Here is a 19107-nt window from a genome sequence, read left to right as displayed (position 1 = left end):
GTTTGGCCGAAGCCGTCATCGTGGAATTTTTTCACCAAGTGAGCTGCCTCCGGTCCGTCTGGCTGCGCGTCTGTCTTGTGAAGAACCTCATTTCGGAAAAATGAGTATATAACTGAGGACTTCCTTCATATACGCCTTTGGACCTCCCAAAGTCTGTTGTATCCAATAATATACGTTGCTGTACTCATCAGCGGGCACATCCTTTAATCCAATTTCGAGGCACCGAAGAGGGAAGTTGACCCCGTATCGTCCAAAGACCGCACAGCTCTCCATGTAGCCCCTCGGCCATTGATCCTCTGAGGCATCATCAATAGATGCATGGGATGCGGTAATGTACAGATATCGATTCCTATAGGATAATGTTAGGATGGATATGAAGTAGGGGGGCGACTTACGCGATCTGGTGGCATTGTCCGTCCCAGTTGATTTTTCCATCGGAGGGGAGATTGGCGTTTCCCACACCGTCCGTACGGTCAGTGCCGTATGTCGGCTGTAAAAGATTTTTCGAGCTGATCGATTTGCCTGTAGACATTAGAACGATGTCGTTGAGGACGCATTTCCTTTCCAGCACGTTGTCTTGAGCACCTTCTCCACCATGACCGCCGGCACAGTCAAAGTAGGTTACTATTGACGGGTCGACATCGCTAACCACGGAGATCCAGGTATGGTACCAACCCTTGGCCTGGCTACTTTCATCCCGACCAGGTGCTTTGCCGAGGCGCATCGTGGAATCGGTTGTGGAATAGAACTGGTCCATATAAAGCGTTTCGTACTGGCGCATCAAATGACCTATACTACCCGACCAGAGGTCACGGATGCTGCTGTATGCCCAGCCATCGGTAATATTGCTCTGGCGGACCACGATCCGGTCACAGCGCCAGTGGGTGCTAGAAAGCCAGTTGGCGCGGCCGCAAGCAATGTAAACAAAGCGCACCCGTCTCATGGGGCGATCCTGGAAGGTGAAAGGAAAGTATCTGTTCGGCCGATTTGGAATGGCTTCCCGGTGGGGGCGCGGTCCATTTGGTTGAGTACACGATATTCAAGGCTCGCTATGTTGAAGGCCTCTCCCTGGGCAGTATCAGCTAAAGCTACCTCGATCGTATCATTTGTGCCTGAGAACCACCGGCTACTGGTTGTGATGGATATGTTGTAGGTTACTAAATGGTTTGCACCGTCTGTCACAAAGTCAGGCTGTTCAAAATCATCATCTGTCCCATGGATGGGGGGCGCAAATGCCGACAATGACCACTGGGCCCCGAGCGGTTGATTATTCGACGTTTTTTCTGCGAGAACAACCGTTGCACCCTCGCCTATATTTCCCTGGGCTACGACAATCAAGTTGCTATGCTTATGGATAAGCAGGCCACCGCGCAATACAAATTCCTGGCTTGTATTCGTCCGCGACCATCTTGCTAAGCACAGTGAAACTCCCGGTGCTGAAATGCCGTTGATCGTCAATGCGAGGTTGTTCCCTTCACAGAAGAACGAGTTGCGGAATTTATACCAGGACTGCGTGGGATTTCCCTCACTCTTTCCAACAACAGAAAGGCTGGTCCCGTTTCCGTTCAGAACGGCCGATGAAGCGAGATCGTTCCAGAAAATCCTTGCATCAGACAAGGCGAGCCATTTCTGAGAGTCGTCAGTCATATCGAGCGGCACCGTAACCACGCTGTTTGCTCCATCAACGCCCAACGCTACAGTTTGTGAAGACTTGAGCGCAAAATTTCCAGAAGTGTTGAAATCAAAACTCTGCAGACTGTCTTGGCTGGGATCTGGCGCTGCAAATTGCACCGAATGTCCGGCACTTGCTGCATGAACCTGAATCGCCAACTGCGTCATCATGTCATACAACTTGTCCCCAGCGTACCGGCAGAGGTGACCAGGGGCAGTTGAGATCCCTGGGCTGACCACCGCCGTTCCATTTCTATTTGTGAGGACGAGTCCCGTCCCGACGTTTAGAACGACGCCGCATCCAATGCGCTGGGGCATGAGGGTGCCGCGGATGTTGGTGGATGCGGAGCCATTGGGCTGTATTATACCCTCACACAACTCGCCAACCTGTTTGGCTGGCCAATATGTAGGATCTGAGCTACGCATTCTGAACTTCAAGATCCCCGTGGAGGGATTGGTATTGCTGGAGCCGGAGCTTGACCATTTTAGACGCGCCGCGAAGTATTTGGCCCCGTCGAGGATGGTGGAACTTTTCAAGACCACGAAGCCCGTCGAGGTCACGGCAAGTTGTCCGGTAGGCGACCAATTGTTTGTGGAGGTCTCGGCTTCCAGCGCGTAGATGCCATAGTCTACGTAGAATAGGGTTTCCACGTTCGGGCCAAGCTGAGGCGGCTCTTCGCCAGAGCCCACCAGTTGGCCATGAACGGTACGTGTTTCTCGTGGGCGAAAAGTCGAGTGTGATCCCAAAAATTGCGGGCCAGTATCCAATCAAAGAGCTCTTGATCGAGTCCGCCTGCAGCCGGAACCTCACATCCATAGGAATTTGGTGAGGTGTGCGAGCCTCGCTCCAGAATCGCACTTCGGAAAGCAGCCCATCGTAGTGCTGGTTATCGATAGATGATGAATCAACAGCTCCGACCATCATTCGGTCACTGGAATTGATATTCAGTGGCGGGCTGCCGTTCGTTGATTGCTGTGTTGGAAGAGCTACAGCGTCCAGGTAGATCACGAACTCGGCCCCAGCCCGTACCGCTGCAATGTGATGCCACATCCCGTCGCAGATCGAGACACCAGAGACGATTCCACGTGCATAACTCGTCCCATCCTGTGTGCTGGCTTCGATAGACCCCGGACTTGCTAGGAGGTAAAATCCGGGGTTGCTCGCTGATGCCATGATGTCCAGAATAGGGCCGCCGCTGTATGTTTTGACCCATGCTTCAACCGTGGTCTGCCGTGCTCAACTGGTAGGGGCCTACGGAGGGCAGGGCTATATAGGCCTGTGTGGAGTCGGCTAGATGAAAGGAACCTTCATTCATATCGTCGATTATTGATACGAAGGTTGTGTTAATTAGCGGATTTAATAGAGTCCAGACATTCGTTCCCTCAACCTATTATATGGAAAAACGGACAGCGAGGCCATTCTGCCATTCTATTGACATCAAATGTCACCTGTACCATCCATTTCAGCGAGTGACAATGAACGGAAACAGGCGTCTTAATGCATTTGCATTCTATCGAGCCGTCTAGACCTCGAAACCAGGCGGTTCTGGTTCCAACATCGAGAGCCTCGAACCAGGTCTCACAGCTCTGCGGCTCTACGATACTAGGGCCGCATTTCATATCAAGCTACCAGGATTTTCCTATTCAGCGATAATAAATATCCAAGTCTTTAAATGTAATATACGTAATCCACGGGTCAAATGGGTCACACGGGTCAGTGGGTCAATTGCGTTGATTGACTATTACAGTGCCCGCCTATTCACTGATATTCTAGTTCTCCAGCCAGTTGACTCTCTTTCAGGCATACATAGCGCTGTGGGCAGAAATAGCGACTGCCTGTCTACCCTTCACACAGGGTCATCATTTGTTTGGCTTCTGTCACGGATCTCGGTGTACAGAGTAGAATGTCGGTCGATCAGATAAAGTACGATAGCACAGGGAGGGGAAGGGGGGATGAGATTGAATCAGATTGATATATGAACTGATATTTGAAGAGCGGAACTGAATACCCCCATATATGCGGTATTTTTTAATTATTCAATATCGGTGAGGATTCTTTGCCCTAACTGCAGGGATTCGGTATTTGATCCATCACAAACCCCAAGGAGCTTCGGTAATTTTGCTTGGGAATCTCAAACGCTCACTTCAGCTGCCACGTCTCAATACTCGATTTATCAGTAATGAGTTAACGATCAAGTCGAATCTGGATGGCGCTATCAGGCTCACTTACATGTTCCTCGTAGTCTTTTGCTCATTCCTTGAATTATCGATCATATCGCAGAGCGCCACACTCAGAATGCCAAACCTTGGCTAAACACTGGCTATAAACCTCCAAATGATTGAGATTCATGATTTCTAAACATGGGAGAAGTATTACATCCTGATGGCTGCATACATATCAGCCTTCCACCACAGGCAACGCGCTTAATCCGCCTTAAAGTTCGATTACGATTACCAAAGGGAACTCCGACCTCATTCTACTCGCGCCATAAGGCCCTCAATGTTAGCCAAAACTGTAACCGGTCCAAATTTCGGCACGGATATGTGCGGAAGTTTCCATTTCCGCTTGCGGCAGGATTGCCTATATCGGATAGCCCATATCGGACGGAACCCATACTTGGCCGAGTCGATTATTTCGACGCTTGGATACTGCGACGTTTCTTTGTTAGCAGATCTGGAGCCGGGTGGGCAACACCCACGAATTGGATCGAGGGGGGTGAAGGTTGTGGCTCATGACCCATTTGGTTATTATATGATGGCGATTTGACAATAAATGGGCTCGCGCATGGACAATTTAAAGTGAGAAAGCTGAAATAAACGTCTGATTTCAGTTGAAGGGACTAAAGTTGAAATGTTCGGCTGTCCAATATTTGTTTCAATAGGTGATGTTACCATATCAATCAACCTACTTTGACCGACCCTCTTGAACCATGATCTAATTGCTGCCATTGTTTCCCCATATCTCTTCCTGTCATGAGTGGTCATATATAGAGCCTGGCAAAGCTTGTCTCTGGGTTATCAATGGTAGTCACAAGTAACGAGATATTTGGGACTGTGGATATCACTTCGGTATCCGGAGAACGCGCAAAGAACGGATTTCTGTCAATGCTCGGTGGATATCTGATTACTACTCGCACTTGTACGAGTATGTTGGTTCAACTGAATTATTTGTTCAATATGCTATTTACCTGGCGGAAAAAAGGGCTTTGGCTCCACACAATTTCCTCCCATAGGTTATTTCATGGCGTTAATTTTTTGCGATGGTTATTCTGCGGTGTGGCCTACCTTGTAGGGCAAGCAAAAAGAATTGCGAGTGAGTATGTGGAATAAAATTAGAAGACATTGATTGACTGCCACGGATTCCGTGGTTTCTTCTAGTAATTTCTTTCAGAGTACGGGTTTTTGGGGGGATGATAAAAGTTACTGTACATAACTCCTGACATATATCTGCTCTGCCATGGGTAGTTAAAGACGAGTTTCGAATCCCGTTTCTATGGTACTCCCGTTTGTCAGCCGAGGCCCTAGAGGGTGCCTTATCTTGAGTGGCCGGATTCTACTAGCTGTTTTGATCCACGAAGCACAAAATACAATGTACAGGTTGCTTCGAATTGTCAAGTCGTTCTGTAACCCAATCACATCAATAATTTTTAGTGTCTATGTACAGCCGCCCATACCGTTTTCGCGTTGGTGGGTCCGCCACATACTGCATATACCACAACGTTTTTCCTATTTCTCTTATAAATCAACTTTTTTTAACACTATTTATAAAGAAAATATCACTCTTCTGATATATTTTTTCTGCTCTTTTCAATCCTATATCTGCTACCTGTGAAGGATCGGGTGGTTGTGACGTTCTAACCGCTTTCTTCCACTGCTTCCGAAGCTTCATCCTCCAATATAACAATCGCTCTGTTGCTCTTTAAGATTCCTCGCTCTTTCGAATAAAAGTCTTCGTCATCCGTAATCAGAGGCCGATCGAGTGTACTTGAAATGCCCCCGTGATAGGATGCCTCGTCATGATGCCCAACAATTCAACCACGGATGCATGCCTTGACTCGGTAAGTATTTCCATCGGAAGGCACAGACATTTTCTTTCAAGTGGCGCCTTCCACCTCCATATAAGCAGGATCAAATGCTTCTCCGGGCTTGAAGTGCAAAAGCTGGTATCGACAACCGCTTGGCGGAATAAATCGAGCGCGGGATTTGAAAGCACATATAAAAATGACTCCGAAGTCTGCTAACTTGATCCTTGATTCCTTCAAACACTTGATCGTCGATTAAGGGATCTAATAGCTCCAGAAACTGGTTTCGGGTCTCTTCCACCTCTTTAGTAATTCAACAATGTTTGAACTGATGGCTGTCGCTAAGCATCGACTCTAGAGAGACCCTGTGAAGTGTTTCCAAAGTACTAGGAAGGGCTCAATTTCGACAAGCTCACAATTAGTATATATCCTTGTCTAAAGCTTGACGAGCGCATATTGTTCTCTTGTATTAAATACTGTAGCTCTCGTAACATATAACCCTCGGAATGTAGAGCTGTCCAGCATTCGGAGAAAAGGATTCGATCTCACACGAACCCAAAAAAAGTAATGCGCGTATTACCCCCATTAGATTTTAAACTAGGAAACGCATTGTTCCAAGTATGCATTTGACAAAGCTATAAACTATTCTTTTTTGCGCGGCTTTTTCCATATCTTTGAAGTTTAGTGGTTCGATCAACACGGCGCAAGAAATCTAGCTATGCGTCACAGTTGTTGTTCGAGTTCAGCCAATCCCTCCGATAAGTCCGAAGAACAAGTCAAATCAAACTGCCAGTCCTCTTTGGTTTTTACAAGCATTTCTCGAGAATCAATTCGCTTATTAAGCATCATTATCTGGTCGATTTTCCTCTCTAAATGTTTATATTTCTGCTTGAGCTTGGTCCTAAGCTCTCGGATTTCATCCTCGAATTCCCGAATTCTTGGTCTCCAAGTTCTTTCATCTGCTCATAGTGACGGAGCATTGTATTGAGTTCATTGTTTGATCCTTGAAGACGATCCATCTTGTCTTGCAAAGCGACAATTTTCTGATCGCGGTACATGTTGAGGAGATCGATCTCTCGTTTTAGTAAGATATTCTGTCGTTGCAGGATACTTATGTCCGATTGAGTCTCTGTTTCTAAAGTCGGAGCCTCTCGTAAGTCAGTGGTTCTCGGTGGATTATGGCATTCTGTCCCTTTTTTTTGGTACTGGTGCGCTCACATTCCCGTCGCTGCCTCCAGTAGAGTCGACGCTGGCGCTATCCATTCTCCTAGAACACTGCAGTAACGCTGGTTAGCATTTCACAAATTGAGCTGTACCTCGTTCTTTTTCAAATACCTACTTGAGCCGAGCCATTGGACAATTTTTGACTCTTGACTCTCACTGAACTTGTACCGGAATCCTCTGATGGCTCTCTGACCAGGGCTGACCCCCCTCTGTGTCTTTTCGTCCACCCATCGCAGGCCGAAGCTCAGTGTCCAAGATGAGATATTTGAAATCCCCACTCTGGTCTGGCATTGGTGGGCTAGAGACGTAATGCCAACGATCAGCAAGTCGACGACCAGAGCTTGCGGATCTGGCGCGTGATGATTCCTCTGGTGACACCCGCACTTCCAGACTCATTTTTAACTCCCCTTGGAGTCTCTGATAGTCGGGGATTGACAGTTATTAGTCTGCCACAGAAGCTTGAAACGAAGACATGGAAATGGTTTCATAGAAGCGAGGCCGCGAGGGTGAATGGGGGCGGGGTTTCTACCTGGGACCTCTAACCGACCCTCGCTGGTAGCATTCGGCCTTTTCTATCTAGCGACTTTTTGAGCATTTTGGTGTGTGGTGGGTAGCGCGTGTTTGATTGGGTGGGCCACTCACTAGTAAAATATGTCGAGAAGGAGAAGCCATGAACAACGCGAGGACCTATATATTCCTCTGTGCGTTGCATTTGGTCATTACAGGAAATCTCGATTCTCTGCTTGTTTTGTATAGTATCCCAGGTAGACTCGGAACCCAGCGCCGTAACATGCTAGTCAGCGAGGCAGGAGATATTTATACTTCCTGCCAGCCAATTGAGCTCTTTAGACCTCATCGCATTGAGCATCGCATTCCATGAGATGCCATCTTTACTAGCCTATACAGCTTTCTTCCTGTATGACATACACCAATGATCCACCCTTGGAACATCTCCGGGTCCGCCTTGTAGTGTTCTACAACTGGGTGTCCATTTGGGCCATAAATTATCCAACCCCTTCTTTCTTGACATACGCGCAGTATTAGGAGATTTAGATTATTGTCATTCACTCGCAGTACAAATTGATTGATGGTCGCTGTTTGGCCTTTATCTTCGGCATGGGCTTGACTCTCTGTGTTGAGGGCGGTGGCACAAATGCTCCACTCGAGGTTTATCGATAAAGTTGCGCCGCGGGTTGAGCATCCGTCTCCATTAGAGACCGGCAACCGTACTGGCATCGTATCAAAAGAATGGAGCTGACCTGGCTTGCCGATACCCCGCAGTCCCGAAGCAGGACGCGAGCCTTGCGGGCTTGTCCAGCCTGTCAGCGACGAAAGGTAGGCACCTGGATGGGGGTGGCTGCTCTCTTACTACTAGTGCTGATATCTTATTAGAAACGCTGCCGACATCTACCGCCAAGTTCAGATATACTTCTTGGTCAGTTTGGGCCATCTCGAAGCCATAGAATCTTGGCGTCAACCAGATCTCCGAGCACTCCAGACCGGCAGCGATCCTTTGGCCAAGCACCTGCTAGGGCGAAGTCCATATCGACAGATCTGGCCTTGTCATCGTTTTCTAGTACAGAGCGATTTGTTGGAGACCTTAATCCAGAGGCCGTTATTCGAGAAAGGCTGAACGAGTCTTCTGACACTCCTCGACGAGATCGCGTTGGACTCTGGATCAGTTCTTCAGAAGCACAAAATGCCGACGAGAAGCGGGAGAGGTGTCAGGCGACTGTCACTGATCCCTTCTCTGCTCTGCCATGCGCGCCTCCGTTCCTCGATGGGCAGACTATTGAATCAATTTTGCATCAGCGGTATATGTCTGCAGTGCAAACATGCAGCCCACTTCCAGATGCGACGCGAGATCCACTTACGACGATATATTTCTCCAAGATCAACCGAATAACACCTTTGGTGGATCAAAACACGTTTATTATGGCTCAAAGAGCTGGCTCAACATCGACTTTTCTCGAAAGGGCCATTTGTCTAGTTGCAGCTAAAGATCAATCAGCAAGTCCTCATCTGCGGCTGGTGAATGACGGGCCGGTTCTCACATCACGACAATTCTGCACAACCCTCTACAAAGGACTTGTCGCTGCCATGGACGCCGAGTTAGAGCCCGATCGACTAACTCGGGTTCGCGTACTAGCACTGATGTCTCTGCATTGCGAGGGATATGAGGGGGCTGAGGCAGCATCCCTGCACTTATGCCAGGCCATCCATCAAGCACAAACGGTGGGTTTGCATCTTGACCGGCCGGGCCGAACATCTGAAGACCCACTTTTTAGGTTGTTCTGGTGCCTATGGACTTTAGACAAGATGCATGCAAGTATTGGCGGTCGCCCAGTTCTTCTCGCAGATCGTGATATTGGGATCGAGAAACCGAATATGCAGGCACAGGGCCCCCATGGCGCGTTCGGGGTGTGGCTAGCAGTGTCGGACCTGCTGGCAACAGTGATATCCTTCTATCGGCCCTCTGCAGGTGTCACCAATGGATGGGAAGAAGGGTTCCCGGCCTTTGAAGATATCGTGGGTGTAAATACTCACGCCGATCTAGATTTTTCTACTCTCGGTACGTTTAGTCAATTCTTTCATTCTGAGCAAAAATCGCTGCCCAATAAAAGCTCACGTTTCAGCAGGCGTTTTAGAGCTCTACTACCACTGTGTGGCGATTCTCTCTTGTCGATATAAATTGGCCGAGAGCTTTGATGGTTCCAAAGTATCATCCATTCGACAAGGGCTTGCGGCTGTACGTATCTGCTCGATCGTGGCATCTGAATGTGTGAACAATCTTCCACCTCTCCCAATTGTACCCTACGCCATTTCGCTTTCCATGGGAGTTTCATATCGGCAACTTCGCTCCAGTAAACTGATCACACACTTTGACCGAGCGAGAGGAAGCTTAGAAGCATGCTGTGCTATGCTAGAGGACCTGGGCCCCCGCTGGTATTCCGCGGAGGCAATGGCTCGTCTCGGCCGTAAAGCGTTACAACACATCAATCACGACCATCCTGCGCATCGAAGCGTAGCGACTTCAATTGAACACCCTCATATCCCCGCAGACCTGCCCCGCTTGGAAGGTTCTGATAGTACCGCAAATTCCCTTGATGACCTACCTTCGACTCTTCAGGGGCCCTCGCAGATCATGTCAACCGTACCATCCGTGGTCCCTGGTCCCGAGGTTCCAATGGGTTGTCCATCTCCATCGGAGAATGACGTTGACAGTGCCATGCACGGGTTTGCTGATATCGACACCTTATTTGGCGACTTCCTAGATCTGTCGTTGCCGACAAACTTCTGGGACCCTATCTTTGCAGAGGAGGAACCCCCGAGAGTCAACCTGGATGATCTTTCCCTCAAGTCTATGTTCGTTCGCTTGACTATGGGCTCATTTCTAGCCCCATCTTCGCCGTTCACCTGTCTGGGAGCGATTCTATATATCTATACCTCCAGTAGTCCTTTCGCGAACTAGCATCCACTCTTCAAGCACCTTGGCGCCGGCTGACTCGACAATTCAGGACCGGCTCGGAGATTGGTGGTTCGGCAGACCGCCGATCTTCATTGTGTCTTGCCGGAACTGGGCGCAGGCAGAGCCAACGGTTCTCGTTCACGCTGGCTAGAACCTAGTCGGATCGCAATCCAGCGCGGTCCACCAGCACGTCGTGGCGTCCTTCCTTTGTGGGGTTCAAATGGGGATCGGCCGTTGCAACGCCCAAATGAGGCGTTCCTTCAGCCTCGGACTCGTGGAACTGCTACACACTCATCCCACACGCTCTGCTGCCCCCTGGATCGTCGCTTTGGTCTACTTGTTTCATCTTGATGGCGTCTGCACGTCTGCAGGCCGGCAGGTCTGGACCGGCACCTGGATGGTTCGGGGTGTGTCATTGTCATCCCAAGCCCTGGAATCTGGCCGTCCTCGGGAGGCTCCACCACCGGTCGCCAGCCGCAACAAAGGGAAAAAAGTGGAAATCACCGGCAGATACAAAGATCTCGGCCTCCCAGCGATTCTCTCTCTTGAATAAAGATCCTTTCTTCTCCTGCCTTGCACTTAAGGGGCCCAAGTGTGCTGGTCTCACCGGTTGAAACCCGCGACTCATCTCCCCGCCACCAAAGCCCCGCCGCCGGCGGTCTCAGGAACCCGGTATGCCTTTCCGCTCTGGGCTGCTAGTCCTTCCACCCCCCTCTGACATTTCTAACAATTTTCATAGCAGACGGAAAAATCCATTCGTGGCCTCTCAAGGAACATATGGCTGGTGTTGCGGCCTGATTCGCCTCCCAGCCGCCTCACGCCATCCGACAAGCTCCCCCTCCAGTCCTGCACTATGAGCGAAGCCCCTTTCATTTAGGCCCGATTACGATTTAATATCCGACCACTCCCCTTGGGATGTGGACATTAGCCGGAACCGACCCGTTACGTTGGTGTTAAAGCAATTTACCGGTAATTGCATTTGAGAAAAACCTGGCAACGCGACCCAGATATACTCCGTACTCTATACTTGAAGACAAGCCATTCTACAAGCCCAATCGTTAGAGTAAGAAGAGCGGCGTCATTTTCGCGATTGCGTGCGCTGGATTGATGGCTGCGCCAGACGGCTTGAAGAACGCATCGCCAGCCGGTGCTAAATTCGAGCCAAAAGAACAGCCGACCCAGTTCCCCGCCGCCAAACATCCGACCCCCTCGCCGCTGCCGCCCTCGTTCTCCCTCCACCCTATATCTCAGTTGCAAGGTCCATTTGAAGAGTCGGTAGCGGAGGCGAGCGATATCTCTGCTAGCGAATGGGTGGTCGAACTGGACGCGCAGACCCGCCGCCGAGATCTGCTCGAGAACGATGACTACGAACGGCTGTGCGGAAGAAAATGGCGCCAGAGGGCATCGGAGAGGTGAGCAATCTTTGATCCAAGTCTCTCATGCACGGAGCGGCACTCATTGACCACGAAAACAGATACCATCCTTTTTGGAAACTGGTTTCCCAAATGTCGTTCGGGGTTCATCTCCTAGCTCACCGATTGGCCAAGTCCGAGCCTGAAGTCATGAAGATTCTCCAAGGCCATGTTGACGAGTTGGATGGCTTTTTACAGCGAACAACAGAGGATTTCCTTATCATCCAGCTCGATGTCCGAACTCGGATTCAATATCTGACACTACCATTGGGGAATCTAGATGTATTTGACCAAATGCTTGAGGACCGGAATTTTCGCCTGGCCTTAGTGTCCTATAATGACCAGATTGAACATGCGGTCGAGCGATTCACTATGGCTATCACGGATGCGCTCAAGGACCTCTCGAAAGGCAAGGAAGCGATGGGGGCTCTGTGGTACTACTTTCACCGACTGGCGGATGAAGGCCGCTTCGGGACTGAGAGCCTCCGAGCTTTCTATCAAGCCATGATGGAGAATTTGGAGGGTTGGATTCTGGCCTTGTCTAAACTGCGCCGACGTGGCGCGGCACTTCAAAAGGCGCTGGGCCAACTGGCGTTTGCAGTGACCGAAATGCAACAGCGAGTAGGAGTAGCGAGTCGAAAGGATACAGTGGGTTGGACTGCCTTGCATTATGCTTCAATTGCTGACGCGAACAGCGATCATTTATTAAAATGGCCAGCCGCAACCCCAGTCGATCTCGATCAGTTAAACAGAGAATTCTTGCGAAAGTTCCAGGTACTTCGCCCGCCCTTTCACCCTCAAACAAACCATTGCCGCGCGACCCTCTTGCAGTGCCCAAGGCCCGCCCCGTTTCCCGCAAACCTGAAACTACACCGATTGCAGAGGAGGGCAATGAAGATGCTGGTAGTCCGAAGATCTCTTCCAAGCGGGAGAGTATCATGCCAAAGGTTCTGAATCGGGCCAAGTCGTGTGGTGCCCTCGTGGCGGAAGTTCGTCCCAACGACGGGGCTTCTCCTCCTAGAACGCCCTCGCGGCTTACGCGAAAGCTTTCCAAGCCCTTTCTCCCCAAACGATCTGTTAGCGAGAAGGTTGATTTGAGAAACCGTCCCTCCACGGCACCTGGTCCAACCCTCAAATCCCGGAGCGCCTCAATCGAACAATTGAAGACCTTATGGGCCAGTGGGCGTCCGCGGACCCAGCAGTCAACAATGAAGCCGCCTTCCGGGCCGCGTCCACAGGCTCTACAGCAATCTTCTGATAACTCGGAGACTATGAAGGATCAGATCTCACAGTTTCTCAAAACCGACCGTGTGGTCGAGGCATGGGACAACATTGCCAGGACAACCGGCTGCTGCGGGCGGACGCTCGCAAAAACCAAGGAGTGGCCAAGCAGTATGTTCCGCGCTAAATCATCAGATCAATTGCAAGTTCATTCAAATGACCGATTTTCTGGCGTGGACCTGGAAAGACAAATGTCATGGGTTCAAGAGCCGGAAATCTTGACCACCTATTCGTTCAAGCGGCGGCCCGAGACTTCTCCACGTATTCACGTTTTGTCTGTTTCAATGAGCCTCGACGAGGAATTGGATGGCGAAAGTGGCGAAAGAATGGGTAGGCCGTCTTACGATCCGGGAGACTTTGGTTCCATTATTACTGCACTTCCAGCTGTTCCCCCACCGACACCCGCATTGGTTCCATCGGTTGGTGCACTCTCTTCATCTTAACGTAATCGGCCAACCTAATTGTCTTGCAGGTTGCCACTTAAAATAATCCCAAAACGGTTGATTGCTCCCAGACTTGAAACGTCTTGGACGATTACTCGTGCTTCATCAAGACCGCCACATATGTACCTATTGCAGAACTGGTTTCGCATCGATATATCGCGTCCCGGTCATCACCATGAAAGGATCTTGACTCTAGCGATTAAGAAAAACGCCGGCTCGTTGCATATATAGATATATTAGCACTTATACCCCATCTGTTTCATGCAATTGAATAATCTTCTTGTAATACCTGTGCTGTCTATATTGGCCCAAGTTCCTCTTTAGGTGTATTTATAATTTAGTTTTCAGTCAGTCAAGATTTTCTACGAGTTTCAATACCGATCCAATATACCTCGTAAAGGCCAAAAAGGCGGCTGAGAACCAGAAAAAAAATGAAAGTATCCCTATGCACTCTGGCATTGAGTGTTCATAGTAGGTAGCAAACAGGCATTAGGCGGCTAAGCGTTACAGCATTTCAAAGATAGCAGTAAATCATGGTTCCTGCTTATTATTAGCAAACACATCTTCCAATCCACGGAGGCATCGAATGACGCATTGGATGTGCAAAGTCAGACGGGATAGAATCTAGCATTTATTTTCACTCTTTGTGGCCGAGTCTAATCCGCATACTCGGGCCCCTGCAAGCGCCTAAGCAGTAAACGCCCAACATAATCAAAGCCAAAACAGCAGACTACTTCGTAGACACATGAGCCCATGGCCAAAACACAAAATACAGTTCGGTTGAAGATAACAGAAACAATAAGAAAAGGAAACAAAAAAGTTAATTATTTGCAGCGCTTCTCCACGATGTTGGCGCCGTGCTCGTCATACTCCTTCTTGGAAATCCACATCTGGTGGAAAGTACCCAAACTGGCCAAGATACTGCCTCCGATCCAGGAGCCAAAGCGACGCTCGGCGGTGTTTCCAGGAGCAGAGATTCGCACTCGAGGACCAGGGAACAATTGCATCAGCTCGTGGTTCAAACGATCTGTAAAGCCATAGAGCAGGCTAGATGCACCAGTGACAACGACATTAGCCAAAAGATGAGGGCGAATGTCCACATCAACACCACTAAGAGATGCCTTGATCAGCTCTGGAAGAGTTTGAGCCTGTGTCGGGGCGGGAACAGGCGAATCGGGGTCTGGAATGGCCGCTTTCACGTCAAACAAAGACTCCACGACACGGAAACGATCGAGACCAAACACTTGGTTGTAGCCATCCGGAAATTCAAAGGGACGACCAGGAGACGAGCGAGCCAGCTCTTCATTCGGCACGCCTGTAGGGCCAGTGGCGGAAAGTTTGTTCGGCCCAGGCCAAACCTGAACGACACATTCCTTGAACTCGGAGAGCGTACGCTCCTCGAGGAGGGTGCGATACGACGCATCGGGTGCCTTGTCGGCTGGAAAGGTCTTGTATTTGGCTTGGGGAGGTTGGCCAGCTTCAACGGCGGTCTTCGAGCTGACCAGATAGTGAGGCGTCACGGTAATCGGTTGCGGGGAGTTTTTCTTGAAGAGCGCACGAATTTGGGACGAAATATAGTCACCACCCAGTGGAGAATGTTGCACACCTCGCTTTAGGACCATGCCATCATGGACCGGGGTGATAGAAATATTAGAGGCGCCAATGTCCACAACGAGAGCAGAGGCTTTGCCAGATGCAAACCTAGATAATGAGGCCTGTCAGCACGAATTGGTTGCCCTCCTGGAGAGATAAGAGCTGTCTTAGGATACATACGCTGCAAGAACACCATTCCGAGCAAGATAGAAAGCAGGAGTACCCCAATTTTCCATTGCAACCTCAATGGTCTTCTCCCGTGATTTAGCCGGGTTCCAGGCAGGCTCTGTCATCAACAATGGATTATCGGCCAGAGGCTTCTCATCCGTTTCCACCTCCATCTCAGTTGGAAACTCATCGCTAGAAATATCGTTCAATCCGTTTTGGAATGGGTTGCCCGGCTTTGCGCCAGTGAGTCGCGAGGTGAAAGAGTATTCCCAGACCTTCTCCGCCATATCCCAGTCTTCGACGATGCCATCCTTGCCGATCGGGTTGTGAATGGATAGCCCTGGACGCGGGGTGACAAACACATCATCACCAAAGATCAGCTTCTCTTGGCCGTCAGTGTTGTATTTGCCGTAGTATGTTGGGATCAGTGACTTTGGGGCATCTTCACCAGCGAAGCCAGCGCGCGTGGTTGAGTATCCTGGGTCGAGGACAATGGCCGAAACCTCGTCTATAACCGATCAGCCAAAGAATCTTAGCATCAATTCACCAAAGTGTCTCCGTTGATGATGGGGCTAGGGCGTTTGTGAAGATCAAGCGAGGAGGGTGTCGCATCGCGCGAATGCACTTACCTCCACCGTACTCAGCCGCCTGGGGCGGATTTGAGGGATTCATCGTCTTAGCGCAGAAGATGAGAGATCAAATCAAATCCAAGACGATTGTTCGGTCCGCCAGTGATGTCGACAATTCAAGCCGAGACCATGCGCGTGGGGGATAAAGGGAGGATAGGGAGGAAGGCGGTCTTTTTGGTGCGGCAGAGGAGCTTTGGCGGAGAGCAACAACTGCTTTCCGCTCGGCAGGTGGATGACCTCACCTCCGCCCACCTCTTTTTTAAACCTCCCTCTCGTCGACTTTCCAAAACAAGACAAGTATGAATACTGAGGTTGAGAACCCCCCGGAAGCCCTCTTCCGCCCCTCAAAGCGCCGCAAATTCATCCGACGGCGTGCAGATGGCTCCGATGAGACGGCCGTGAATGGCGAAGAGCCAACCGAGCCTACTAGTGCGCAGAATCGCCGCACACCTGAATCTCACGCTACTGCTGAAAAAGATGAATCTACCCAAGAATCTATCGTGGTTCGCCAGCGGCGGCTGCCGCATACTCGAAAGGGGGGTATTGGATTCTCCGCCACATCGCGACTAGGTCAAGACAACAGCCGACAGACAGCGCTAAGTTCTGTCGAGGACACAGGCAAAGAGGAGATCCAGGCTATGGGTGATAGATTTACGGCATACACTGGTCAGACGGTTGACGTGGACAGGCACATGTACGGACATTATCTTTCCTGAGGCGCAGCTGCCAGTTCAATGCCGACTAACAAGATAAGGATGGCCTACATAGATTCCGAAATGGCTAAACGTCACCAACGCGGTCCTCTACCAGAGACTCCAGAGGCCAGTCAGTCACCTTCTCCATCAGCCATCGATGGGCGCTCAATACCGGGCCAGCAAGAGCGTAAACCCGCAACTTTAGGTAGATTGCATGAAATCGACCTTGGCGAAGAGACAAAATTGGAAAATATTGCGCGAACTCAAGCCGCTGCTCGAAGACTGGAGGGGCATGAAGAGCTACCGCTTACCGGTGAATCAAGCATTCAATCGGACGGCGCTGGGACAGGCGAAAAGCGATGGCGCAACCGCAAACGACGCACCAGCGCTGACATTGAACGAGATCGGTTAGTAGAAGAAGTATTGCGTGAGAGTAAATGTAATGTGAACCCGGTCATAAACTCACTCGGTGATAGTTGTGCTGACTATAGATCTCATTAGTGGATGTCTACGACGAACCGGAGGATGAACCGCAGGCCGATGACCAAGCTGCCGATGACCGAGTTGCTGAACAATTCCGGCGAGACTTCCTCGATGCCATCCAGTCCCGTCGTCGAACACGCACTACGAAGACAGTCAATAAGACGGAGGCGCCGAGGGGACCGAAGTTGGGAGGAAGCCGAAGCGCTAGGGCGGCGATGCGAGAGATGCAGGGTAAATCTGGGCAGAAGTGATCTGGAAGACACGGTAATGGAGGGATTTTGATTGGTGATTAAATTTTGAAGTTCTCTTATTCGTAGGCAAGCTTGTTGGCGACGTTTCTGATATGGGGTTTCAGATATAGGATGGCCATGGACGACGATTGGCCAAATATGGATGAATTGCCGCCCTCCGTAATATTATTATACCCCAAATAGGAGAGATTTGGATTATATTTGTGTCTTTGGTGCCCGTAGAAAGTGATATCATCTCTCTGAACTGAAGTACAAAAGGTGCAAATGAGACACAATCAGAAAAGCTAGGTCTCAACAGATGGATGTAAGGATGTAATGAGTAGACTCCATGCGAACTGGTTTACAGGAGGTTTTTGACAGGCAGGATCTGATATTATAGGTGGTAAGGGCCAATGAGGTGGTGATGGTGTTGCAAAAACATATGGTGTCCGTAATTCTACTACAAACTTCCTTAATATCGATTCACTTGAAAACGGAAGACAGTAGGGTTATTGAGATGCTAAGCTATAAATCATCGGCTTTTACCATTATACTCTTGGATCTTCCATTTAGTAGTGGATTATATTGCTAATAATTCTTAATCCCCTATATATATTTTGAACTAGTAGCAATAGCTTACTTGTTGGATACTATAATTATTGGAAGCTTAACTAAATATTCCGCTCGTGTCAAGAACTTTAATTATTTAAGTTATTTACATTCCCGGAATTGCTTTATCCTCCCCTTAGATAAAAAGGAAGAGTTGAAGAAGTGGAGGAATTTTTTTTGCGAATCGAGGGAAATCATCAGGCAAATAAATTCATGTTCCAGAATATGATTGGCAGTAGGCGAAAATTCCTGATATCTTGTCTACTCGGGCTTTATCACTCAGCAGTGATGGCTCCGAAGTTGGCACCAGCGCAAGATATTAATTCGCCTGTATCTAAGATTATCTTCTAGAATTGAAATCTTAACTATTTATTTTTCCCGTGCAAGAAGATTTGATTATCATAGGGTCCCGCGTTGTACCAGATGCAGTACCAGATGCAGTACCTGATAGTAGTAGTAGTAGTAGTAGTAGTAGTAGTAGTAGTAGTAGTAGTAGTAGTAGTAGTAGTAGTAGTAGTAGTAGTAGTAAAAATCGTCCCTTTCTGTGATATAAAGACAGAAGAAGAGGAAAGGGGGTGCGGTATGACTGCGGCTTAAATTCAGACAAACTTTTGTTATATGAAATATCGATCTGTGTTTTTCTAGGTTTGTAAGGACGTAAATGGCAGTCCCCGGGCAGCTACACCCTTATGACCGCTCTCTGTCCCATGACATAACTACGATCCATCGTTTAATTAACTTATAATCATACTATGTATATTAATAGTAATCGACTGTCTCTGTCAACGGCAGCAAGTGACACCTAGGGCGCTAAGCCGTGTCTCAGGTTGATCACAGCCCACAGTGGCGGGACGAGGGCCGAGAGTCGCCAAAAAATTCATTTGGTATGCCAAAATAAGAGAGAAACTCTGGGAGAGATTGCTAACATGTGTCATGTCTCTGATCCTGATGGGAAAGAGATGTGTCCAGCCCCAACCTCAGGGTCGGTCGCGCAGGGCTAAAGGGAACGCCAAAAGACGCATCGAGATCTCGCCAGGGACGACCCACTTGGGGTCTTACAGTACAAATAGCGGAAGGTGGCACATATCGGTGCATCGATTGATCGACGCGTTCCCAGAGGGGGTGTGTGTGGCGAGTTTGGCGCCGGCTTTCGTACGCACAGAATGACGGATCACTCC

General features: G+C 49.4%; 5 protein-coding genes across 5 annotated transcripts; 3 read left to right on the top strand and 2 right to left on the bottom strand.

Moving 5' to 3' along the window:
• Positions 1 to 391: 391 nt before the first annotated feature.
• N7462_009857 (LamG domain-containing protein) lies at positions 392 to 2845 on the bottom strand (the record flags this gene model as incomplete). The annotated part of the gene is made up of 3 exons (XM_057081571.1): positions 392 to 952; positions 1033 to 2300; positions 2362 to 2845. 3 exons carry the CDS (start codon positions 2843 to 2845, stop codon positions 392 to 394), a joined length of 2313 nt encoding a protein of 770 aa, XP_056928611.1.
• Positions 2846 to 8165: 5320 nt separating this feature from the next.
• Positions 8166 to 10389, top strand: N7462_009856 (transcription factor domain-containing protein; the record flags this gene model as incomplete). Its single annotated transcript, XM_057081570.1, has 3 exons — positions 8166 to 8252; positions 8310 to 9489; positions 9557 to 10389. 3 exons carry the CDS (start codon positions 8166 to 8168, stop codon positions 10387 to 10389), a joined length of 2100 nt encoding a protein of 699 aa, XP_056928610.1.
• Positions 10390 to 11493: 1104 nt separating this feature from the next.
• N7462_009855 (uncharacterized protein) lies at positions 11494 to 13563 on the top strand (the record flags this gene model as incomplete). Its single annotated transcript, XM_057081569.1, has 4 exons — positions 11494 to 11798; positions 11861 to 12446; positions 12494 to 13498; positions 13552 to 13563. 4 exons carry the CDS (start codon positions 11494 to 11496, stop codon positions 13561 to 13563), a joined length of 1908 nt encoding a protein of 635 aa, XP_056928609.1.
• A 783-nt stretch (positions 13564 to 14346) lies between these two features.
• Positions 14347 to 15955, bottom strand: N7462_009854 (actin family protein; the record flags this gene model as incomplete). The annotated part of the gene is made up of 3 exons (XM_057081568.1): positions 14347 to 15223; positions 15296 to 15791; positions 15913 to 15955. 3 exons carry the CDS (start codon positions 15953 to 15955, stop codon positions 14347 to 14349), a joined length of 1416 nt encoding a protein of 471 aa, XP_056928608.1.
• Positions 15956 to 16211: 256 nt separating this feature from the next.
• On the top strand, positions 16212 to 17341 carry N7462_009853 (telomere length and silencing 1 family protein; the record flags this gene model as incomplete). Its single annotated transcript, XM_057081567.1, has 3 exons — positions 16212 to 16606; positions 16667 to 17040; positions 17109 to 17341. 3 exons carry the CDS (start codon positions 16212 to 16214, stop codon positions 17339 to 17341), a joined length of 1002 nt encoding a protein of 333 aa, XP_056928607.1.
• Between the last annotated feature and the right edge of the window lie 1766 nt (positions 17342 to 19107).

The sequence above is a fragment of the Penicillium macrosclerotiorum genome (assembly GCF_028827735.1).
Source record: "Penicillium macrosclerotiorum strain IBT 26536 chromosome Unknown utg000010l_segment0_segment0, whole genome shotgun sequence".
NCBI classification, from domain to species: domain Eukaryota; kingdom Fungi; phylum Ascomycota; class Eurotiomycetes; order Eurotiales; family Aspergillaceae; genus Penicillium; species Penicillium macrosclerotiorum.
The sequence above is the reverse complement of the archived record's forward strand: the minus strand, read 5'-3'. Positions and strand labels throughout refer to the sequence as shown.